At 48.1% G+C, this 26,198-nt stretch overlaps 2 protein-coding genes across 2 annotated transcripts; one reads left to right on the top strand and one right to left on the bottom strand.

The window, feature by feature from the left end:
- Nucleotides 1–380: 380 nt before the first annotated feature.
- LOC119375914 (uncharacterized) lies at nt 381–17,940 on the bottom strand. Its single transcript, XM_037645938.2, has 2 exons — nt 16,339–17,940; nt 381–1,372 (listed from the first exon to the last, which is right to left on the bottom strand). The coding sequence occupies exons 1-2, from the start codon at nt 17,721–17,723 to the stop codon at nt 424–426; spliced, it is 2,334 nt and encodes a 777-aa protein (XP_037501866.1). The 5' UTR covers nt 17,724–17,940; the 3' UTR covers nt 381–423.
- Nucleotides 17,941–20,069: 2,129 nt separating this feature from the next.
- LOC125756484 (uncharacterized) lies at nt 20,070–21,353 on the top strand. Its single transcript, XM_049411321.1, has 2 exons — nt 20,070–20,447; nt 20,869–21,353. The coding sequence occupies exons 1-2, from the start codon at nt 20,216–20,218 to the stop codon at nt 21,213–21,215; spliced, it is 579 nt and encodes a 192-aa protein (XP_049267278.1). The 5' UTR covers nt 20,070–20,215; the 3' UTR covers nt 21,216–21,353.
- The last annotated feature ends 4,845 nt before the right edge of the window (nt 21,354–26,198 follow it).

The raw sequence follows: 26,198 nt of genomic DNA, 5'->3' as shown, positions 1-26,198 counted from the left end.
GCATAAAGAGATATTGAAAACAGTTATGCAAAATAAATTAAACAACTAAAACAACACCAGTATATGATAACCTGGCTATTGCAAAGATAAAAATCCCAGTAGCAGACTAGCATATATAACAGCCTGCATAGTGTGGCTGTATCAAATGCAACAGAAATGAAAAGTTCACCAGAACGGTAGGTTATCAATTTAATCATAAAGTTAAAATTTCATTGCGTAATAAACAAAGAGCACACAGCAACTGAGAATGTAAGGAGCCTACAAATGACCACAAAAATAACGGCAGGCACAAAATGTAGTACAACAATGGCTTATAACGTAGCGAGATAAATACTAACATTCAATGCCACCTTAACCAACTTAGAAGACACGAATTGCAAATTTCACATAATAATTTGATGAAAGCAAGATTTTGGGCAATCTTTACGAAGGCACCAACACATCTGTGACTCTAAGATGGCGACATATTGCACGCCAACAGTCCTTGTTCAGAGCAGCTATTTGAGTCCCTTCGGCAGGATGGCATTCAACGGAGTTCTGAACGACCCCTGTGATAGTGAGATAGTTTTCAATCAAGAAGTTAGCAGCTGAGACCATGTCTGCCAGTACCTCGCCTTCTGTTTTCCCAGAAACATTTACAGCATGGGAGAGAAGAAGCGGCGTTTTCGAAAACAGCTCAAAGGCTTCTGCACACTCCCTGTCTGCTTTGTGCAAAAGAATGAAATCCACTGCACGGTTCAGAGCGGCCTTGTTCCTTCGCACTGCTTCAAAAACAGTGAAGCTCGCTTCGTTGCAAATCAAGTTCTTATTGAGCTTGAGCTCTACGATCAACCTGTTCTGCTGCAGTCCCTTTGAGAACTCCTTCACAAATGCAGTGTAAAGAGAGTGGGACACTGTCATGTGAAATGATGTGGCCGTCTTGTTGTGAGCCAGGAAGTAAGAGATGTCTGTGGCTGTCTCGTCGCTTTCGATGGCTTCAATGCCAATCATGACCTTGGTTATCCCTTCGTTTTCTGCGAGGGCATGAAAAACGCTGCGGACCAGACTGCCATTACCAGTTCCTATGAAGATGTCCAGAGTTCTGATGGATCGATTAGACTTGAGCATTGTACAAAACGCTGCCCCTTTCGCCTGAACGTTTCCTTCCCACAAAGCCCTGAAAGTGTGAATGCGCTCGCTCGAGGCAATTGCATCGAAGAGCAGCTCAAGATCTTCCTTTGGTAGACTGGGAATGTCAGGAAGGCACACTTCTTCGGGACATGCTGTAGGAGAGATCAGGACATTCCACAGGCCGTTGACATCTGGCTTTGCCCAGGACAGCTGAATACGGCTGTAGCTATCGCTTGTTGCCAGTGTCTGTGCCAAAGCCTCCCTGCAAGGCAGTGCAAAAAGTGGTGTTAATAAAACAGGGCGCCACTGACCAAGTTCAGTTGTTACAACATAAAGGGAAATTAATAATAGGTATGAAAAAACATCTCCAGGGTGTCTACCAAGTTGTCATTTCTAAATTCCCTCAGTTTTCCAGGTTTTCCTTGAGTGAATCAGGACTTCGTTTTATGTCAAGACACACTGACACCATATAGCCTGATGATGCCACACTCTTATATGCATGTTCATAAATGACAATGACTTAGTTCCACTTGAATGTACTTCAGTAATTCCACTGTACTATTCATTCCATGATAGTACAGTGGAATTACTGTACTATCATGGAACATCTAGCTAGCTTTTATATATCTAGCTTTTACTGTACAGAGTACAGTAAAAGCTAGATATAACAAAGTTGGCAAAATTGGCAGTTTACTTCGTTATATCAAAACGTTGTTAAACAGAAATGCTCAGCTAATACGGCAGTCCAAAAAGCTTATATTTTATGCGAAAAAAATCACTCTCTTTGAAACCGCGGTCCTGCGACCATGATTTGATATCACACCGGCGAAGTCCTCTTCGCCATGCGGGTGCGGCACATGTGAAGACAAAAGAAGTGCAGGTTCAACGCACTGTGTAATTACGCCTATTCTGCTGCTGTGGCTTGTTATCAAACCTAGGATGTTTATCGAGCCAAACAACTTGATCTCCACTCATTATGACGTACGCACAACATAGAAAAACGTCGCAAGCTAGAAAAAAAAAATGTTACAGTTTCAGCACGAGGGCCAAGCAATGAATGCGACAGCAACAAATTTGCATGTTATTTAAATAATTGCTAGGAGCTCTTCTTTGGGAAATGCCGCCCCTGCAATAAGCGAAGTGACCTGTCTATTATTATTATTTACTCAATACTGTGGACTCATGGTTCAAGCAGGGTGGTTAATACAAATACAAAAGGACTAGCAATGACAGCACAACAGCAATAAAGGCTGAAGAACATCATTTTGCAGTCTGATCATATGTGTTAGTAAGGTAGTTCCATTCACTAAGGGTTCTCAAAAAATATGAAAGCTTTGGAAATATGAAAACTATGAAAACTGAAAGGTCAGCGCGAGCAAAATATGGAGCTAGGGCATTTTGATGGTATCAGGGCACAGACATTTTTATCAGGGGTGTTCAGCCGTCCTTTACGTAGGTTTGTGCATGTGTTTGTATTTGTGCGTGTATTATACACATGCAAAATTGAAAAGTTCTGGGGAGGGGGGAAGGTTTGAACCCTCCCAACCTCCCTCCCCCTGGCTAAGCCAGTGCTGTCTATGGCTTCAACGGAAACTTTGGAATCCAAACACATCTAGAAAGGTGTTTGTCATTTGCTGATCCCCTTAAAGGGCCCCTAAACCATCTCCGATACACGTGCATCGAGTTCAGAATGCCTTCACGATCAACAATGCCAAACTCGGCAGCACTCCAAGTCGCGGGCGCCTCACAAATTCCAAGAAACAATCTCTTCTCCTCTCTCCATGCCTTTTGGCATTTGTCATCCCCTTAACGTTCGCTGTGACGTAAACATGTCGTCTGCTCATCATCTACAACACCTGTTTGTCTGCTCGCAGGTATGAGCGCTTGCCGCTCTTCCTCCTCACACGGTGAGGGGGAACACTTGGCCAGGAGGAGAGATGAGCCGACGAACGAAGCATAGCAAAGGAAGGAAAGAAACGAGCAAGTAACATCAAATGAGTGTAGCTCCACTATTACGGCACCGTTTAAAAAAATTCTCACGGCTACATTTTCCTTGCAGACTCGTGCACAACTCCAACACCACATCTAAATTTTGTCCTCTGGGTGGTTCGGGGGCCCTTTAAAGGGACACTAACGTTAAACAATGAATCAGTTTATATTAATAAATTGTACTCTGATAACTCTAATGCCGTCAATTTCACCACCATAGGTTTATTCATAGAGGAGAAAATCAAGGTCAAAGTTTCACTTTTAAATTTCGTGCCCAAATCTCCACGGATTTCAAAGTGTATTTTGGGCACTGCGGCAGCCATTGGCTGAACGAAATTTCCAGAATCTTGGTATGTTAAGTCTATGGTCCCCTCAGGGGACAATATACTTTATTTTTGCCGATTAGGTACTACCATAGGGTCTAGTAGACACCGTCAAAATCTATGACGTCATGGCGTTTGGTGTGGGAATTTCAAGGTAGCCTTGCCTGCGCGTTGTCTCGCTTACCGTGGTGAGCGTGGTAACTTTGGAATTGTGAAGGAGTAATTTCCTAATTTGAGAAAAATCGTTTTTCTCTTTATTGTCACTTTAAGATATGGCAGCTCGCACGAACATGGCCAACGGTACAAAGTACGCATTTCCTGGTGGACTTACGCAACCCCCCAGCGCCTTTCCCCCCGCCTCTCTTCTTCATGCACCTATTGTAGAAAGGAGACGGCCAGCTCGATTAATATCTGCTTAAGCCCTGTTCGTTGGCAGCGCATGCAGCCACCCCACCCCGCTCCTGCTTTTATCTCCATGCACCTAGCGTGTGAAGGAGACAGCTGGCTCATGTCATCACTGCTTGAGCTCCGCTTGTTGACAGCACTCGTGCACTTTCACTCGCTCAGACGAGCTTCTACCAATCCCGTGCGGCTCCCTATCATCCTCTTGTGACGTTTCGTTTCATCAACACCTCCATTCTGTGACAGAACGTTTACAAAAGAGCCCTGCTGCATAGCATCTCTGGAGCTCGAGATCACACAGAGTGAGCTCTGAGATATCCACCAACAAGCGACAGCGTGTTTTTCCAACGTTCGGGATCACATGCAAGATAACCGAGACTTCATTACATCTACTGCCATCTAGGCAGCAGGCCTCTATGACCACTCATGCTTGTTTCTTGATGCACGGTGATAAGAAAAACACCATATCCAGCACTAAAGGGACCAAAACTGGCCAGAATGTGCGATTAGATCCTGGTAGAAATGAAAAGACTGTGGAATATAGTGACAGATTCCAGCATCCTTTTCGCATGACGAGTAGGATTTATATTTTTAAATAGTGTTTAAAAGCAACGAAAAACCGGTATGTCGCATAGCCTAGCAGAATATCCTTGAAGCTGGATTATGGAGTCGATCACTTTGCTCTGTGTAGTCACGTAGTCTGATGCTGTCGTGCACGCCACAATTAGTCATGAAAATTAGAGTATGTATATTATTATCTATACCCGCTCTATTTTGTGCTGCTTAAAGGGGTACTGACACAAAATTTCGCGGCTGAGATAGCCTGCTGGATCGATTCCCGTGTACGCGCGTGTACCATCTGCAAAATATCGACAGCGGATACAGCTTGGAAGGTATTTTATATGAATTTTGAAGTTCGCGAGCACGATCCAGCATTATAGGCCACACCTGGTGCATCGACACCCTCGGAGGTGACCCGAGGTGACCCCACTACTTCCCCTACGTAACCGTTGCAGCCGGTACAAGTTATGATGACGTCGTAGCCGCCATTTCTGTTTTGACGCGCTTCCCGACGAATCGCTCCTCGCCAGCGGGTCAAACCTGAAGTGATTCGCCACGTCGAAAATTCCTTCCATCCCCGCTGCGAGAAAATCGTCGCCATCAGACGACGATGAGCCCGACGACGACAGACCGCGCGGAAATGCGTCACTGTTCTGTGTGCTCACGTGACCGAGCGTTTCACTCGCTAGGTGGTGGTAGTTGCACCCGGCGGCTTGTCGTTTTTGGAGCTCCGTCAAACCGAAACTGTGGCTGTGTCGGTAATGAGGAGCTTGTAATTAATTATCTGTCGCGCGCTGCAGCAAACGATGTGCCGTGTTATGACTAACAGGCCCCCAGCAACACATTGCAGCAAAAAAACGGGGGGGCGAAAATTTTTGTGTCAGGACTCCTTTAAGAGGTAAAAGGAGTTGCATGGTGAGAAGCGGTGCTGCCTTCACGGTAGCCAGTGGGACATGTCGAACCGCGACGCATGAGCGCACAGCAAGCTGCCGCGCTCTAACCGCTCTCATGCTCACTGTTTGCAGCATGTGTTGTCACTCGTGTGTTTTAACGGATCATATTATGTTCAGAAAAATGGTATCTGCGTCGGCTCACCTGTGGCCCCGGTTTTGTGCGACATCTTTCTTTCATCCATTGACAAATGCATTCATGCCAAAACTGACAACAGCAGTGTTGTTAAGATTTGATGATGATGTATTGGTGTTTTGTGGTGCAAGGGCGAAATCAGGCCAAAGAGCACCATGTCAATTTATGCCGGGATGTAGATGAACCATGATTCACGATGTGTGTGTGATATCATGGCTGTAAAACAGCCTAAAAGAGATACATACAACAAATGAAGACATGATGCATGTAGTGCGGTGGACTATGGGCTACAGTTGGTAGAGTTGAGAGATTAAAGTAGATCAAAAGTATATCGCAAGAGATTAGAAGTTTCACTGGCGCTCCATGAATAGTGGCACTAATGCCTCAACAAGGCACTTAACCACAAGGGCGTGGAGACATGTGCCTCTTAAAACTGCCGCAGCAGCAGCTTCTCCTGAGAGGCTGCCCTACGGTACAATTGGAGCAATAACATGCAATGCTTGGCATTCATTTAAAAAACTTAAAACAGAGCCTGTGCTGCATAAAGCGTCTGTGTTGAGGGATAGCGCTGGGTGCAGTGGTATCCTTTGTCTAAATGCCAGAAAAAAATGCTTTTTCCTTAGTGCGTCAAGTTTGCGGCATTCCAGTAATGCATGGAGGACTGTTAGTGTCTCACCACATTCAACACAGACAGGGGGATCATCGCCAAGAAGCAGGTAAGCGTGCATACCATAGGTATGGCCCATTCTTAGTCGACAGAGTGACCTCAGTGCATCGTGCTTCACTACGAGGAGGCCATTTTCCTATACTGTGGTTTAATTCGGTGGAGCTTGTTAGAAGTCCTAGTATCCCATTAATCCCTGCTAGTAGTCCCTCACCTTCCTACGCACGAATGCTTTAAGATCTAAGGCAGGAAGACTTATAGAGGGGTTCGCAGGTTTCGTTCCTATGGAAGTCGCCATGCTGTCAGCGAGTACATTGCCTTCAATGCCCCTGTGCCCGGGGACCCAGCATATTATCACACGTTGTTCTGATAAATAGGCTTTGCACAGGACTGAAAACAGTTCGACAAGAACTGGATTTTTATTTGCTTTTAGTGATTTCAGGGCTTTAGCAACACTTAGCGAGTCTGTATAGATAACCGCCTTTTGGAGTTTTGTACTATGAATGTATTTAACAGTAAAAGGAGTGCATAAGCCTCAGTTGTAAAAATACTCATCTCTGGTTGCAGCCTCTCGCATTCAGCGAACGATGGACCCACAGCAGCATAGGACATGCCCACCTTAGATTTTGACGCGTCCGTAAAAAATGCAGGGCACGAGTATTTTGACTAACTCTTGGTAGTGCATTTGAATGTGCATTTCTGGAGTGTGCTCAGTTACCTCCACAAAAGACACGTCGCACTCTAATATCTGCCACTGCCATGGTGGCACCGACCTTGCAGGGCGCATTGACACATGCTCAAGAGGGACATCCATTTCATCACTCATACTCTGTTCCAGAAGTTCCGTGCAGCAGAGCCAAGGCTACACGACCCTAGAGCACAGGTTGTTGCGAAGCGAGATGTAGTGCCCCGTATACGTAGCCCGTTGTTTGTCCTCATGACTTTTGCAAGCGGTCTCGTCGGAGGATTTTTACTTGAAGGCTTCTCTGCGTGTTGTAGCTGTGATTTGTATGGCAATTTTGTCGCATTTTCTGTATAAAACAATTTTTGTGGCTCCATGATACTGAAGAAAGAGTTCTTGCTTGTACGTGTTATAACATGCAAATGACGAAAGAAATAACGCTGTTGTGGCTCGTATGTGTTATGTTTTTACTTTAAAGCACGAAGGAGTGGTACGACACTGTCTAAACTTTTATGAGTAGTCCGCACAGCCCGAGCGTCCACAGCGCCGCGGAGGACCCAGTCTTGGGTTGTGATTAGTCCGCGGTGGCAGATTTGGTCACTCCTTAGTCAAAATGGCGGCGCCTGGTTCACCTGTGCGATATCGCTCTCGGATCAGCTTTTACGACAAGGAAGTGAAGCAGTTGGCTCTAAATGTGTTCGGGACAGTGCGTTAAGGCATGTGTATACGAAATCTTATGAAGCGTGGTGCTTTCATATTCAATTTGGCTAGTGCGGCGCTTTCCACCGAAACATGAGCCGCTGAACCCTATCCCTCAAATGTCTACGTGCAAGTATCTCGAAGACGCGCGCTTTTACGGTGCCGAGAATATTTAACCGCTTTCACAATTACAGCTCATCTCACTGCGCAGTTGCACAGTGTCCCGAGAGGCTCTTGCCGCTTTCGCTGCAGCGCTCGCCGCTAGCAGACGACAGGGCGCGGAAGGATACACTTAGATGTGTTCGCCCTCCTCATTGGTTGAGAAGGCCTGTAGCTTCCACAGTGCTGCACGGAACTTCTGGAACAGAGTATAGGTCCCTCACCCGCAGCGAGAAGGGACGTCTCGCTGCAGGTCGGTTACTATACAGTGTGGCTGAGGTCATATCATTTATAGTTGTGTAAGTGGAATGCCGCGGATCCGAGTGTACATTAAAGAAGTAAGTAAAGCTTAAACATGACCTTTGCAGATGGAGCGACCATTCATTAGATTCCACATAAAGGCTCTCCACTGGACTTGTTCTGAATGCACCAGTAGCCCGCCGGATGCCCAGATGATGCACAGGATCATGCATCTTCAATGCACTTGGGGCAGCAGAATGATAAATTACAGAACCATAGTCCAAGCGTGTGCGTATGAGGCTTTTGTAAAGTTTCATGAGACATTCTCTATCACTGCCCCATGCTGTGTGTGAGAGAATTTTTAGTATGTTCATGGGTTTAAGACATTTATTTTTCAGGTATTTAATGTGAGATACAAAGGTCAGCTTGAGTCTAGGATCACACCTAAAAATTTCTGTTCTGCACTCAAAGGTATGCGGTGCCCTTGTAGATGGATATCGGGCTGAAGGGGTTAGGCCTCTCCTTTCTTGAAAAAAGAACGCAGGAGCTTTTCTGGGGGTTTAGTGTGAACCCATTCTCATTTGCCCAGGTTGACACTTTATTGAGGACCTAACTGTACCTGCCGCTCACATATTTCAAGATTACAGGATTTAAACCTACTCTGAACATCATCTACGTAGACTGAATAAAACATGTTTCGCGGAATGAATGACCGTAGAGAGGTCATTTTTACTATAAAAAGGGTACGGCTTAGCACTCCGCCCTGCGGTACACCAGTCTCTTGGATAAATGGCTTGGACAGAGCATTTCCTACTCTGACGCGAAAGGTACGGTCACTTAGGTAACTTTCTATCACGTTTAGCATGTTACCTTGAATACCAATTTCGGAGAGGTCTTTCGAAATTCCGAATCACCAGGTAGTGTCATACGCTTTCTCCATGTATCAAGAAACACGGAAAGGAAAAACTGTGGATAAAGGCATCCCGAATGTAGGCCTCAATACGCACGAGATGGTCCGTTGTTGAACGGCCTTTCCTGAAACCGCACTGGTACATATCGAGTAGCTTACTAGTTTCAAGGAAGTACAACAACCGGCGATTTATCATCTTTTCAAATAGCTTACAAAGGCAACTTGTCCAGAGCTATTGGCCAGTAGCTTGCTGCACAAGATGGATCTTTGCCTTCTTTTAAGACGGGGATTACGATAGCCTCTTTCCATGCTAAAGGAATATATCCTGCGGTCCAGATCTTCGTTATAGATACTCAAGAGCACCATCTGCACGTCGGGTTGGAGATGTTTTGTCATTATGTACATGACTCTGTCAGCTCCCGGCGAACATTTGGACAACTGTTCAAGGAAGCTCTGAAACTCAGCCATGCCAAAGGGACAGTTGTACGGTTCGTCTCTGCTAGGCTTATGGTTCAGTGCTTTCTTTTCTGCTATTTCTTTGTGTTTACGGAAACTTGCGAGTAGTTTGATGAGCTAGACACGCGCTCGAAATGTTGACCGAGCGCATTTGCCTGGTCTTCAAGGCTGTTGCCTTCGTCGTCAACAAAGGGCAAAGCGTGGAACTGCTTATCTGATAATTTTCTAAGTCTATTCCAGACTTTCACTTCCTGTGTGTATGAGTTTATACTCGAGATATATTTTACCCAGCTCTCTCTTTTAGCATTACGACGAGTGCGCCTACCCTGGGATTGTACTTGTTTAAAGTCTTCAAGATTTTCCGTCGTTGGGTGCTCACGTAGCAAGCTCCATGCTTTATTTTGCTTTTTGCGTGCATTTCTGCACTCGTCATTCCACCATGGAACACGCTTTTTTCTTGTGCCACCATTTGTAAGGAGAATACACTCTAATGCAGCATCAACTATAAAAGCGGTAAAATGAGCAATAGCATCGTTTACGTTAAAATCATTAGAAGCATTTCTAGGCATGTGAGTTATACGAAAAACGTTTCCCAATCTGCGCATGCTACTTTCCACTGAGGGTTATGTGGTATGGAGTCTAGGTCCGTGATTTTGAGGCAGATAGGGAAGTGATCGCTACCATAGGGGTTCTGAATCACCTCCCAATCTAAGCAGGGTAAAAAAGTGGCTGAGCAGATTGCTAAATCTATAGCAGAGCAGGTATTGTGTGTTGTGCTGTAGTATGTCGGTTGTTTTTTATTTAGAAGGCATGTACCAGAGTTCAAGAGATACCGCTCTATCAGGCGGCCCCTCGCATCAAAGCGACAGTTCCCCCAGAGCGAGTTATGTGCATTAATATCACCTGTCAAGATAAACGGCTCCGGGAGCTGATTAATTAGGCCTTCGAAATCTGGCTTGTGTAGCATTTGATCAGGAGGGATATATAGAGAGCAGATAGTGGTGATCCTATTAAGCAAGATGGCGCAAATGGCCACTGCCTCTAGAGAAGTTTGAAGTTGTAACTTCTGGCTTGCAACGGACTTTACTGCGATAATAGCTACCCCACCTGACAAGGCAAGGCTGTCAGTGCGGTCCTTACGAAAAATGACACAGTGATTTGAAAAGTTTGTGTTTTCGGGCTTTAGATGCGTCTTAAACTTGCTTATTAGTTCTCTAACATCATCTAGATTGTGTAGAAGGCCTCTGGCATTTCACTGCAGTATCTGTGTAGCCATTATAAGCTAGAGGGAAGAGTACTCTGTATACCAGGATTTATTTTACGTAAGACTTTTTTATGGAGGAGCTGTTATGCGTTGTTTGCTTGTTGCGGCACGCTGAAGGGAGCGGTGCTGCTCCTTCGACACCAAAGGCATCGAGGTGACTGGTGTTGTATCCATCGCCTCCCTGGAGGCGCTGGATAAGCGCATTATGCGTGCAGACTGTTGTGGTTTAAGCCTCGACTTGCGAGAAGAGGCCGTTGAGGCCACCGAGCTGCTGGGCTGTTGGCCCTTTGTTGGTGGCAGAACAGCAGCTGCTGCATCCGCTTGGGGGGGGGTTGGAGGCTTAGCTGCTGCAACCCTGTGTGAGGTCTGAGTGGAAGCCACTGTCCGTTGTGACACTGCCCCCTCGCGTGTAACATCGGCGTATGTAGTGTAGTGAACTATTGAGAACCGTTTCCGTGCTTCCTTGAACGATACATTTTCTTTGACTTTGAACGTTATTATGTCCTTTTCCTTTTTCCATGCAGGGCATGATCGAGAATAAGAAGTGTGCTCACCATCGCAGTTCGCACAGTGAGGGGTGTTGTTGTAGTCGTCAGAGAAGTGATCGTGCTAAGCACACTTTGCACACGTTGGCCGTCCTCTGCAGCTCAGAGATCAGTGGCCATATCTCTGGCACCGGAAACACCGTCTCTGATTAGGTATGTATGCCCTGACACGGACTTTCATGTACCCTGTTTCAATGTGTTCTGGCAGCTTGCTTGTGTTAAATGTGAGGATCATGTGCTTGGTTGGCATTTCTCTGTCATCTCTAAGTATCTTGATCCTTTTAACATCAATCACATTTTGTTCCTTCCATCCGTCCAATAGTTCCGTCTCACTCAGTGTAATCAAGTCATCATCTGTCACTACACCACGGACCGTATTCATTGATTTGTGTGTAGTCACAGTTATAGGAATGTCTCCGCATCTCTCAAGGCTGGGGAGTTTCTCATATTGGGCTTTGCAAGAAATCTCGAGAAGTACACCTCCACTTGACATTTTAGTGATCTTATATCCTGGTCCTAGTTTTTGTTCAAGGTATTTAGCGACAATGAAAAGGTGAAACACCTCTCGCTGGCATGTCGGTTTGCTCACTGTGGATCACGTGATACCGAGGAAAGTTGTCATTGCGGTTCGTCAGGAAGCTTGCTGTCACTTCGGTTCGCCCTCTTTTGAGAGGGCGATCAGAAAGTGGGGGGAAAGGAGTACCCATTAAATGTTTCATTATTCAGCAGCTATGGTAGCCACCCACCATCGAGCCCAACAAGCGGACGCTACAATGCTTGGTTAACTCATGCAGACGCCAGCTATACATAGCTGCTATAACCCAATATAATATATCCAAGGCTTGATATATTACAAAAGGTTAACCCAGGCCGCCTATGAAAACTGGTAAGTAACTGAAAAGAATAGGAGACAGGACAGCGAGGAAAGAAGATAGGAAAGTGAAAGATGAGAGAGGGGGATAGGAAAAGGCGACCGCCGATTTCCCCTGGGTGGGTCAGCCCAGGGGTGCCGTCTACGTGAAGCCAGGGCCAAAGGGGTGTGTTGCCTCTGCCGGGGGGCCATAAAGGTCCAAACACCCGGCACCGACTCAACCCCCAGGATCCCCTTTTCCCCAGACAAGGCAAAGCCACGCATGGCGAGGCGTGGGAGGGGTCGAAACCCCCCGTTAGCTCGGGTCCGTGGTGTCGCTACACACCAAATGCCTGCTCGCGCAGGCGCCCCTGCGGGGGTTGTTAAAATTTACCAATACGTTGACTATCTTGTGTTTTTAAATATACCCGACACTATACTCGCGGACAACTTTTCTTGGCAATGAAGGGAAGGCTAGAGAGCCAAACTACGCGTGTGCTACCGCTGAAAATTATAGTCCCACAATTGCATCCGTGTTTTCTGCGTGACAATAAAAAAAAAAAAAAAACATTGCTTTATTTTCTACAAGGCGCTGTTTGAAGAGAGGGTCAGCGCGCACCAAGGAGATAATTATATTTGTTTTGCTTTATGCAGTGTCATTTCGCGTTTTTGCACCTGTGAAAACTTCCCACCTTTTACGTGCACCTCACAGTCAAAATGGCGTCTTCGACCTCAGGTGAGCGCTTGTCACCCTACAGCTTTTCCGACGACTCGCCGAGGAAGCTTGTGACGAATTTCACCAACAAATGGCTGTTTAAGACTGTGACGGCCGCTCGAAGAATCAAATTGCCGTCACGGGAGGTACGGAAGGTTCACAAACCAAAACTAATTTCGAAACGCGCGCCGAACCGGACTACTTCGCGGAGCAGTACATGTGCAGTAGCTCCGCCCCCGTAGCCTTCCCTTCATTGCCAAGAAAAGTTGTCCGCGAGTATAGCCTTGATGTAGCTGTTGCAGAATTAACACCTTTTTAAAGGAATCTGGCGGACTAGAATTCACTTCAGAATTGCCTCAAGACAATTCCATTCAATTTCTGGATGTCACACTTGGTTTCATGAAGAACCACCTGTGCTGGATGTATAACCCTAGGACTAAGAAGAACCTTTTGCTGCATGACAGTGCACATTCCAAACTAATCAAGAGAGGAATAGCTATCACATGCCTCAATTCAGCTTTAATGAAGTCCTGTGAGCACCGTTTTGTTATGGGATTTAGTAATCAGATTAGCAGACTGAAAGACGCTCGATTTCCTCCCTCCGTTATCACGGGTGCGTGCGAAAGCATCATGCAGGAGTTGAAATGTGGAAAAAAAGTGCAGGAGCAAAAAGAAAAAAATGAGTATGCATGTAATACCTTATGTTCACCGGCTCTCGCACAACAAAGATCGCAGCCAGATAGTGTGTGCATTGTGTTTTCCGCTACATGCAAACTGGCCAGGATTTGCCCTTTGATGGCAAATAAGCAGCCGCCTGCTTGCTGCAAGAAGCATGCCACGCGATACACCGAGTTTGTCAGCAATGTGGTATACAATATTCCCCTAAGCTGCGGTAGGATGTACATCGGCCAAACAGGCCGATGTTTCAACGATGGTGCAAGGGAGCACCGCTTGGCGGTCAGTAGCAACATGGGCGGGCACTTGGCAGACCACTGCAAGCGCTGTGATTGTACGCCACACTTCAGCCAAACCACGTTTCCAAGGAGAGCAAGCAGCCACACTTAAAGGGAGACTATTGAAGAGTTTCTAATAAAAAGGGCAGGTAGCCAGTGCATCACTAGATCTACGTGAGAAAGAAGCCATCTTTTTGACAGATAGCCTGTAGATGTGCAGAGTTTAGATTGTGTGATGCCCATTTTGCCTGTCACTAGGGTTGGCACGCGTTCATGTGTGCTGGCATGTTTTCACAGCTCGCGTTAGTGCAGTTTCCAGTGCATGCCTTGACTCTGTTTTAGTGGCTCATGATGTATTGTTAGTTCTGCCATGTTTCTATTTCTGTTACGAGATTACCTTGTTCGGCAGCCTATATAAAATGGCGTGGTTTCTGATAATAAACAGATGGAAGTTGGCACCCGTGTCTGTCAGTTGATGTCTTCGCGCTGTCCCCGTCTTCTTTACGACTTCGTATCGCCGCAGGTAGAAAAATTCCGATTTCAAAGGTTTCACAGCGTTTTCCACGTTACAATTCCACGATTACACACTCTCACTGGTAAGCTTCCTGTTGCACTAAAGAAAATAGGCACCATAACAAATGGTTGTTGGTCCCTTAAAGCTTGGAACGCGGAGCGCAGAATACATAACTACACCAGAGAACGTACACACTGCATAGTCGCAGAACACCTCGGAATGCCATGCATCAGTCGTACGCTCTCCCACTCGGCCACTCCAAAGGCAAGGAAAGTATCAAGGTGAGCTCTTTCCTTGCAGAATTAAATATAACTGCAGGACTTCAAACAGCAACTACAATACATAACGTAAATGAGGTGTGCAATTAACTTTACAGCATTAAGGCCGTTCTGCTTTGACAGCCAAGTCTGCCTTTGACAACCTGGTGATTATTAATAAGTTGTTAACAGTTCCCATACATCCTTGATACAGTCCTTCAGGTAGTATGCGAAGGATTATAGGTCAGCTGCCCGCTCGTAAAAGGTCACGTGTTACACGATGCCAGCAGGCAGAAAAAGTGTTCCAGTCTCGCCGCCATGGCTACGAGCGGTGCTGACTAACACTTCCAGGTTATCAGATGCACCCAACGAAGTGGACAAGAGGATGACCATCTCCGTACATCAATTAGTAGAGCATCAGATGGCGTTATTCGATGGTTGCAGGTTCAGTCCCTATCGGTGGCAAGTTATCTTTTCGCCCACTTTACTTTATTTTTAATCTTAATTCTTCTTAATTTATATCTTAATTACCACAAGTAACATCCCGTCAACCTTCCTTGGCATTATTGTGTGTTAGTTCCCATTAATATTGTGTCTAACACAGGTTTTTTTTATTAGATTAGTGCCAGTGCCCCCAAGCATCTTTTATCCCAAACTCTCGTGTTCCCCCCTTGGTGCGGCTGGCGAACAAAATAATGCGGGAACCGAATGACTGGGTGCCCTCCTCTGCACTGACACTCTAATGAGATAAAGAAGCTATGGTGGCCGCCATGTTCAGGTGCTCAGCGCAAAGAACCTGTATGTGACGTCACGTGAAAGCTATGCATTTAAATCGCCAGAAGCATGCCTGAATCTAACTATAATGCACAGTCTTCTCATTTCCACCAGAATCTGATCACACGTTCTGGCCATTTGTTGGTCCCTTTGAATGTGAAAGTATGCACAAGTTACCACGATGAAAGCCCGTGGCTCATTCCTGAAGCAGCAATGCTAAGAAAATGCATTTGGAACACAGCACTAAGGTCCCTCAGTTGGAGGTTCTCGGTGGTTTTTAAAATAGGGGTCTTGGACTGCCACAAAACATATGCAAGAACACACTCGAGCACAAAAAATTACATGCTTTTGTTTTCTGGAAGCTCTTTAGTGCTCATTTTCTCTTTTTGACTCGGAAATGGAAACCACGTACTCATGGAAAACAAAAAGTCACAGTTTCGCCGCAAGGGCGAAGCAATGAATGCGATAGCAAGAAAATTAATGCTATACGAAGTGAGGCTCGCCAATGGATACTCTCAGTTTGAACAGCGTTCCTGTTGCAAAGGCGGCCGAAGCAGCGAAGGAAACTAGCGTGCTTCAACTGTCGAGCTGTGACACTTGATAGTTCGCGCTCATCTTCTGTTTGTTCGTTTAGCGGCGTCCCTTCAGCTCGAGTGACTTTCGTACGCTTGGTAACATGAGCGCGGACATCACGGTGAAAGTGTGAAACATTCCTCTTTCCCTCACCGCGAGAAAACCGCGCGAGCAGACAACGGAAGGGCAATGTTCTCGCTGCGCAAATATAAGAAGCGAGCGAGCTGGACGACGACTTTTAAATGCGCCCGTCGCGCTGCTAGCGCCATCTCGCTGGTAATGAAGAAAGCTTATTATCGCCTGCCGTCTGTGAGTCCGTCCAGCGGTAAAGGGTATGTATATAACACTCGCCGTTAGCTACGTGGAGGATCTGCGTTTCGTGGCGTAGTGGATAGCGCCACTCGCTGCGGAACAAGCGGTCCCTGGTTCGATTCCGCGCTTCGGAAGCATTTTTCTGAATTATTTTTCTTTGGGGCTTTTATATATATATATACATACTTATACATATACGGTGCATGACGGCGACGGCGACGGCAAAAATCCAGCCGAGACTGTCCATATAATTGCTATCGCAATAAAACTGTGCAAAAGAAAAGCAAGTAAAACTCGTACCGTTCTTGTTCGGTGGCTCGAAACTTGCCAAGGGTTAGCTTCTTCAATGTCTTGTTCTCGGCCAGTGAAGAGCATAGCCCGACGATTCCTCCAAAGGGCAGAGACCGCCTGCCTGAAAGCTCAATCTCTTCCAGTGTGGAGTTTACCCGGAGTGCGACGCCCAGCTGTTGCATGCTGTAGGCAGAAATAGTGCTTTCAGTGATGCTCAATCTGCGGAGGCTAGTGTTCTTGCAAAGTGCCTTTGCCAGTGCTTGCGCAGAGTACACACCGATGTTACACTTTTGAAGCTGCAGTTCCTTCAGGGTCCCGTTTGCCTGAAGTGCGGCAAATATTGGCTCGGGTGAGCAGCTGATTTCCCCAGAGCACACAGAGAGCTTCGTCAAAGAAGTGTTGGCCTTGATGGCTTCGGCAATTGTGGTCAGCTGTTTCTTCCTATTGATTGGGCAAATAGAAATGCTGAGGTTCTTCAATGCGCTTGTCGTGCGCAAGAGCTGTGCCACCGAGACAAGGCTCGGGACACGGCGGCCCCAGCTGAAATATGGGTACAGCGTCAGCGACTCGCAGTTCACGAGACATCGCAGTGCATAGTCGACATTCCTTGGCAGTATCGCTTTCGTGATCTTCACCGCTTTGAGGGTGCTGGCGTTGCGTCGCAGCAGAGACTCCAGTTCAGCGGCAAACTTGAACGTGACTTTGGAGGAGGCAACCTTGAGCTTCTCAATGCCACAAACGGTGTTGAGACCTTCGAGTGCAAACAAATGACCTTTTTCTTCTGGTCTCGTCGAACTGCTGAAAAAGTGATCGGCCATGTCGATTTTCACTTGTCTGAAATAGCGGTCGAGATTCGAACCAACTGACGGGCGCAGGCGTATTGGGGAAGGCACTGGAGGCGCCTTGTAGCCATAATGACTTGGAGAAATTAGGCTTAACTCTTCGATGCACAGGTGGTGCTCCAAAAGCCACGAGATCAAAACCGCTGCCTCGCGGTAGACATCCTCTACAGACCTGCTGTAGTCGCAATCATCGCAGTCAGCTTTCTGTAGGCGAACACTGCCAGGCCGCGTCTCAACAAGCTCGTATTCGAGGCTGTTGAGAACTCGATTCCACGCAGTCAATTCGCCGCTCAACCAGCACCGCTCCCCTGGCACCGCCGCTGCACAAGCGCGTTCGAAATCCAGCCGACCCTTCCAGGTGTCAATGCTGACAACGTGGGCAGTGGCCCTCATGAGGCCTAGCTCGCGCACCATGGTGTGGTATGCCGCCCCGGTGTCATCGCCAGTGCTTTCATCGTGAGCCGCACGGTCCTCAGGCAACGGCATCGATGAGGTGAGGCCGCCATCACTTTCACCCGCATTCTCCACAACTTTCGTACTTGAGGCTTCCATCGTCGTACGAAAAGTAGCTGTACCTTCAGCCTGTGGTTGCAACCATCGGCGACTTGAACAGACAACCGTAGCAGCGCTTTCACGAATGATATCTCAATGATAACACGTAGGCACCGCGCCGATTCTTAATGCATGGCTGATATAGGGAAGACGCCAGCCCAACGAAGTCCTTAAACCCAGGAAAAACTTGCGGCTGCTGACAATCGCACGGAAGTTTTTGAGCGATGGCGCCACAGCCACAGCCACAAGTACAGCCACAAGTCTTTACGCAAATCGTGTTCTGCAGCGCTCTCGCGCTCTCGCCGCTGCGCTCGCAGAGCGCCTGCTGGAACTCGCTGGAACTAAAGCTAAAGCGTGGCCTCCGCGATTGGTTTCGCAGCAAGCGAGCTGCTGTTGAGGTTGTTCTGTTGGTTCTGTTAGTTCTGTGGTTGAGCCAGAGAATAGCGCATAGGAAACTCTATGGTTGAGGAAGCCCGCTGCGCTGCTGGAGCTGACCGCGGAGGCCACGGCAAGAATAGTGACCACGGGTCCAACTGTACCACGGGGGAACCGTGAAAACTGCAGTGTTTGATACACTTCAGCGGTGTGAGCGTCATTCATGGTGCGGGACAAGTGCACGAGCAGCAACGTGAGTGTAGGAATGTCGTCTGATACTTTTCCTAGCACCAATGATCGACGGAGAATGTGGTTAGAGGCGCTTGGCCCTGCGTCTCTAAATAAAACGCCGAATTTGTACGCGGCATCAGGTGACGGCGGCTGCGATCTAACGCATTACCGAGATAGTTTTCCGTCCTCCATGACCGAGAGGCATAACACCCGCTCTACAGCTCTACAGTACCCGCTCTGTGGCTGTCACTAGAGTTACTGTATATGCTACCTGTAGTTGCGCGTCTTAGAGTTACTGTATATGCTAGCTTTAGGTAGCAGAGTTGCGCATCTGTCTTCCAAACGCCGCTAGCAACCATGCATTGCGGAGAAGCTGGCGCTCGGGCCAATTTTTGTATTTTTGGACGCCGCCTCTGCAGCGAACTGCATTAACACTAGTCATCTATAATCAATGCTTATCGCCGGTCTTCGACACGCCGGACATGTTAAATGCCGACACAATAGGCATGTCGCCTACACAAACGGAGTGCTACTTTACCGCATAGCTGTGGCGCGTCTGTCTTCCAAACGCCGCTAGCAACCATGCATTGCGGGGAAGCTGACGCTCAGGCCAGTTTTTGTATTTTTCGACGCCGCCGCTGCAGCGAACTGAATTAGTCAATGTTTATCGCCGGTCTTCGACACGCCAGACATGTCGCGTGCACAAACGGAGTGCGACTTCACCGCATAGCTACGTGGTTGCTAGCCAGACCCATGCGCAACTCAGCGCAGGAGACGGCGTGAGGAACGCGCGCGTCGTATGAGGTGTGAACGCGTTGTAAAAGTGGAATTTTCTTGTGCGCGTGCTGACACTTTTCACGGCAACGCAGGATGCGGTACACTTCGTGAGTGTTTCGTTTTAAATGCGAAGCATTTCTTAGCGAACTTCTGCGACTTTGAGCGTATCTATCTATCTATCTAGCCGCCTACGACTTTGTGCTCTCCTGGCCGTTTCGTTAATCGGATGTATACCAAAATTGGTGTGTCATAACATGGCCTTATTACGAACATAAATGACAGGTCATATCATGAAAATCATGACACGCATGTCATGAACAGCATGATTTACATTCCACGGCCTTTGGGCTCCCTGGCCGTTCCGTTAATCGGATGTATACCAAAATTGGTGTGTCATAACATGGCCTTATCACGAACATAAATGACAGGTCATATCATGAAAATCATGACACGCATGTCATGAACAGCATGATTTACATTCCACGGCCTTTGGGCTCTTGCGGCCGTTCCGTTAATTTCATATACACCAAAATTGGTACGGCGTGGCAAGAGTTCAGGACGAACATAATGACAGGTCCTAACATGCAAATCATGACGCGCGTGTCATGTGCAGCATGATTTACATGACATGGTCTCGGGGCGCTCGCGGCCGTTTAAATGAAGGGATACATACAAAAACTGGTATGACGAGACATTTCAGTATGACGAACATAACTGACACGTGGTAACATGAAAATCATGATATGCATGTCATGTATGACATGATTTACATGCCACGCTCATGGCGCACTCGCGGCCGTTTCGCCAGATTGATATACACCAAAATTGCTATTGTGCGATGTGACTTTATGAAGAACATGAATAACAGGTGGTAGCACGAAAACCATTACATCCATGTCATGTATGACATGATTTACATGCCACGCTCATGGCGCACTCGCGGCCGTTTCGCTAGATTGATATACATAGTTTTCACGGACGTCACAACTGGGGCTTGTGGGATAGGTGGCCGCCATGATGGTGAACTGCTAGCGCGGTGTTATCGTTGGGTGCGTGTGCAGGTCCGATATTTTCGCGTTGTGCGGGTTCAGTAACAGCGCGGCGTCGCAATGCCGATGTGTGCGATGACTGGCTGCAGTGCGAGAAGCACGTCTGCCGCACAGAAAATGGACCTGGAGCCAAGAACCGGGCTCTACCGATTGCCGAAAGTGATAACTCGGCAATGCGACCGCACGAAAGTGTTGTCGGAGCAGCGTCGTCGTCTCTGGCTCGCTCGCATCAACAGAAAGGGCCTCAAGAACCTGGATTACCTCCGTGTATGCGGTCGGCGTTTCATCTCAGGTAAGCAAAACAGGGTGAAGCGAAAACTTCAAAAAATTAACGCCACCGCTTACAATCGCCTGCAACACAGCCGTCGCTGTGTGTGCAGCGGTTTAAACCTCGCAGGAGCTCTCAGGGTCGCTTTCGAGCCCGTTCCGGATCTTCTGCTGCTTAACGGGCACCTTCGACTGCGATCCGCGCGTACTGCAATCGAGTTAAAATGTCACTGTCTGCACCAAACTGCTGAGCTTAACGTGCTCGATGCGTGTTGTTTGTACCGTGCATTGAAAATGCCGTTCACATCGGGCTAATGATCGCGAGTGCCTTCTGTAATTTTGCGCTGTTCGTAACAGCTTGTAACGAGACCGTTTTCGCGCTGAAGTCGCAATTTCACATGCAACAGCACGCCAGGTTTTCACTGTTGATGTTTTGTAATTTGCAGGACATCCAGCGAGTCTAATGGACAACACAAACCCGGATTGGGTGCCGAGCCAACACTTGGGATACAGCAACCGCACAGCACCGGGCGTTAACTCTACTTCTCGGTACAAGCGCGCCAAAAATCGGCTGGCAAAAAAAAAAAAAAGAAAAGAAAGGTGGCCACAGCCGCGAACGCAGCTAACATTCAGCCGGCAGAGGTTGACCATCCTTCGCCTGAAATGGTCGATGCAGACGATCACTTCAGTCAAGAGACGCCTGCTGAATAACTTTACCTCGCTCAACACGATGACGCGCTTGGAGGGCAGCCGCTTTGCTGTCACGCCGCTCACACGGCCACTGGTGAAGTAGTTGTGAGCCTCAAGTGACATGTAAGCTTTCATTTCGGTGAGCGATACGTGGTTCGTCCACAGCACCAAATCACGATGTCGGCATGCGTCGTAACCGGTAGTAGCTCCACGTCCGTCGTCATGTCAGTACCGGCGCACAACGTGTAGGGTCAACTCCATCGCACATGCTGATCTTCGCTTCATAACGTGCACGCGTCGGACCCACCAGCTCGGCAAAATATGACGGGCAGAATTCCTTCCGCCTGACAGGCGCCATCATTCAAACACTCGACAGCTCGCAAGTAGCAAAATCAATGACTACCACGCCGACAGACTGCAGGAAGACAGCGATGAACACTCGTGCGCACGCTTGGGCATGCTCGAGCGCGTTTGTCGCTGTTCTCCAACATGGCGGACACCGCCAGCAGACGACGGTGTGACGTCACATGAAAACTATGTATTGTTGACTAGCCGGAAGCTCGGGACGGTATTGTGAAACAATAATGAAAAAAGTAAAAAAAAACGGAAAATTTTTTTTATTTAGCGCGATTAGAACCGAGGTCGCATAAAAACACACAACCGCCGCAGACATGAACGAAACAAAGGACGACTCCGTCAGAGCAGGAACGTGACGTTGACGCATAACCTGACAAAAAAAAAAAAAAACGGAGGAATCGAACTGACGACCTGCATGCTGATGAAAAACTACGCCCGAACACCACACGACGTGGTAAAACTACGCTAAAACGACAAAAATCTGCGGGAAGGGGGCCCCGTCACGTAAGAGTCACCCCACTTTACGACGACGGGGCCCGTCACTATAAAGACGTCGCTATTATGACGGGTCCCGTCACTATTACAATTTGCACTACGGTGACGGGCCCCGTCACTTTTACGAGGGTACTGCGCTGACGGGCCCCGTCACCGTAGTCAAGTAGGCAGTGCCACGGCCGGTCTAGAGGCGCGCGCTCGCTCCTTCCCTTACGGCCTGTGCAGCTGCCGGGAGTACAATGGAACTTTTTCTATACAGTCACGACGGCGCGCTCCGCGTGAGGGCGTCGCGAGCCAACCGCCCAAAGCGCGTTTCGCCGCATGCGCTTCGTGTTGTAAACCAGCTGTGCCCGGCCAATTTCTCGTGCTAATTACTTCTTTCGGTTGTAGCAAGCGGTGAAGGAAGTACAGGTGCGTGTGGGGACAGTCTGCCTTTCTCGGCACTCGGCAATAGAAGACGCACACGCAGCGCTACTAGCAACAACAATATTTTTTAAGACCCGACCACCTTATATTCGATGGAGGCGAAAATGCCTGAGGCCCGTGTGCTTAGATTGCTGTGGCTGGAAAATGAATTTTCAGGTTAATTAAGCGCATCCAGGATTGTTCTGTCGCCGCTGGCGTTGGAAACTTTACAGACGAGACGTACACTGCCCTGCTTTTCCCCACAAAGTCCACGGTGGAGACAGTCCGATTTCTTCTGAGAAAAGGAGTAAACTATGTGCTCACGAAGAAATTTAACAGTGATCCTATAGAGGCATTGTTTGGAAAATTGAGGGCAATGTGCGGGGGCAATGACGCGCTAGACGCAAGAGCCGTCACAGCTGCTTTGACCCGATGAAAACATTGAAGAAGATGATGTTATTGAGGAACTTGAAGCTCTGCGAGAACCTCCTCGCAAACCACCGAACTCTGTTGCCTATTCAGGCTTGGTGTATGTAGATGGTTACATTGCCAAACTCATCACTGATGTCGGTTGCGAAACATGCGCCATGCTAGTGACGACAAACAAAACGAGCAGTCCTTTGCACCATCTTCTCCGTCAGCAAGAAGCCTATGATCTACACTACCCAAAGCCGGAGTTACTATCAATGCTGGACACAATTGTGACGTTCTTCGAGAAAGCAGTCAAATATCTTCCTCGAACGAAAATCCTCGAGACTCTGCAATTACTGTTGAGCCATACCTTGAAGATTCGCCACTTCTGGACTGTCCGGAAGGTGTGGACAAGAGTCACGCGAGAGTGCTGGCTCATATTATTTCTGAAAAGTTTCTCCGAATTCTTCTTATTAAACTACACAAAAAAGTTAACAGATCAGAATGACAGGCCTTCCGGTTTTATTCACAAGCCCTCGCGGAAGCATATCAGGCTGTGACAGACTTGACTCCTTTAAACTGTGATCGTCACTACAGTGTTTTACCAGCAGTGATTTTTTTCAGTTCTCCATGCGCATATTGTTGTAGTACCAAGGAAAACATTCTGTTTCCCATTGAAAGGATTCTCTGAAAGTTTTTTTATGTTTCCTCTTCGTCTGCAGCGTGGCCGTCCCCACTATGCAGTGACTTTCACTTTTTTGAAGTATTTGTTTCAATATTAAAGCGCGAATTAAGATGCCTCCAACAAAAAATGTGCAATTTTGTTATTTTCAAGTACAGCGACGGCCGGCACATACATTTGAAATAAACATTTCCCAAACCATGAATAAACCGTTTCCTCAACCAAATGCAATGTTCATCCTCTTACTTATTATCGAAGTTACAGAAACCTAAAAAAAAAAAAACAAGGCTGTGTTATAACCGCGTCGATGCTTTGCCGAGCAACATAAGCGGGCTTATGAGCAGCCTGCGCCACCACTTCTGTAAAGCGGAATTTACCAGAGTCATCACATATACTTGCTACCATGTTTCCATCGCATTGGTACCATGAATACCATATAGAGTAACTTCAGAAAGCGCCATGCTAAGTCGGAAGCCGAGCACTCATTGCGCGCGCTAGCCTCTGCAACGGCCGGGAGTGACAGTTGGCTCGGAGCGCCCCCACGAAATTGCGGCCATAGGTAGCAACAGCCCCCCGTGCGCAGGCCGTAAAGGAAGGAGCGAGCGCGCGCCTCCAGACCGGCCGTGGCAGTGCCTACTTCTTTTGCATATATATTGTCACGTGGTCGTGACGTCTACGAAGACAGCAGTCCGCACGTCGGAGATGAAACTCTTTATTTAGCCGAACTTGTGGCCGGGAAACTGAAAGTCAAAAGTCAAAAAGTCCATGAGTGCCACAACGTGATCAAGAAGAAGGAATTAGACCTGTTCTTCCTTCGACGACAGCTACAACATCGACTGCCCAACATCTTTCCGTCGTTGGAAGAATTCGCGCGGGATGTGGCTGCAACAACAGCTCGGAAGCAACAAGCAGCTCACAAAGGCAAGCTTGCGACGCTTCAAGGGAAACGCCACCGCAGTCCGGTGAACGAAAATTTCGTCGTCAACTTGTCCTCCAGACAACTCTCCCCGACCGAGCACGACGTGCTGGCAAAGGGACACAATTTTAACACGACCCACGACGTGTCCGCCACTACCAAAGATCATTGCGGCTGCCGAGGAAGGCATCAGGAGACTCGACAGTGGAATTCGAGAGAACATCCGTCTCAAGGCCATCGGTGTACTATCAAAAATAGGAAAACACCGTGAGCACAACCTGTCGAGAGAGGAGAGCAATGCGATCCGTGCGCTCCGAAAGGATGAAAAGATTGTCATCCTCCGGCCGACAAAGGCAACGCGATGGTCCTGCTTGATAGGGAGGCGTACGACGACAAAGTTCAGGATTTGCTCCAAAGCCCGGCCTATGAAAGCTGACGAAAGACCCCACACCAAGAGTCCAAAGGGAACTAAACAAGCTTCTGGCGGATATCTTCAAAGGACACCAAGAGGCAAGAGCCCATCTATCTCCAGCTCATCTGCAGGAACGGCTCTGCACCAGGATTTTACGGGCTTCCAAAGATCCATAAGCCCACCATCCCGCTCCGTCCGATCGTGGATTTTACATCTTCTCCACTCCGTGCGCTGTCCCAATATCTCCACCGGACTCTGGCGCCGCTCGTGGGAAAAACACCAACCCACATACGCAACGCCAGCCACTTCGTGGAGCGGCATGAAGGAAGTGACCGTGAGCAGTGATGAGTGCCTCGTCTCGTTCGACGTCGTGTCCCTGTTCACCAGCGTGCCCATAACACTAGCGGTATCTTGCGCACGGGCAGCTTTGAATGACGACGAACTCCTGAGTGAAAGAACCTGCCTGAGCACCGATGAGCTGTGCCGCCTAATGGAGTACTGCCTCAAGGGAACATACTTTAGTGTCAACGGGGACTTCTACAGACAGGCCAACGGGACCGCGATGGGAGCAGCCCGTCTCCGTTACAGCTGCGAACCTCGCAATGGAGCACGTAGAAGAGGCGGCACTGCGTTCCTTTATTGAAAGGCCAAAAGTATTTGTGAGGTATGTGGACGACTGCTTCTGCATCATAAAGAGAACAGCGGTAGGACAGCTTCCTCGAACATCTTAACTCCGTCGACCAAGCAATCCAGTTTACGGTGGAAAGAGAGCAAGACGGAGCGCTACCGTTCCTCGATGTTTTAGTACGACGACAAGGCGAACGCATGACCTTCTCGGTGTACAGAAAACCAACGCACACCGGCAGGTATTTGCATTTCACCTCGAGTCACCCCACTGCCCACAAAGCTTCCGTGGTGTCGGCACTCTTTCACGAGCAAGAGCCATTTGCACATCAGAAGGAGAGAGAAAGAGAGAAGAAGAGAGGATCGTGGCCGAGTTAAGAAAGAACGGATACACGACAGCTTTCATCCGCCGTGTGGCACGCCGCATGCCGAGAGATCAGCTTCCCCACCGCGGAGACGCACCTGCGAACGACACACGCGACCCTCCTCCCACGCTGGCCACCCCACCGGATACAATGGTATCGAGAAACCAGCCCAACGAGTCGTCATCCCGTATGTTCCGGGAACTAGCGAACAGCTCGCCAGGGTTCTCGGAAAAGCTGGGGTCACGGTGGTTCACAAGCCGGCCTCAACGCTCGCTCGCTTACTACCGCGGCCGAAAGATCGACCATCCGGGAGCAACACCAGGGCGTGGTCTACAAAGTGTCATGTGCTGACTGTCCAGCGAGCTACATAGGCGAGAGTAAGTGCTTCCTGGAAAGAATGCGCCAACACAAAAACGACG

Source organism: Rhipicephalus sanguineus, unplaced genomic scaffold (assembly GCF_013339695.2).
Source record: "Rhipicephalus sanguineus isolate Rsan-2018 unplaced genomic scaffold, BIME_Rsan_1.4 Seq102, whole genome shotgun sequence".
NCBI classification, from domain to species: Eukaryota; Metazoa; Arthropoda; class Arachnida; order Ixodida; family Ixodidae; genus Rhipicephalus; species Rhipicephalus sanguineus.
This window is presented reverse-complemented; position numbering and strand designations above follow the sequence as displayed.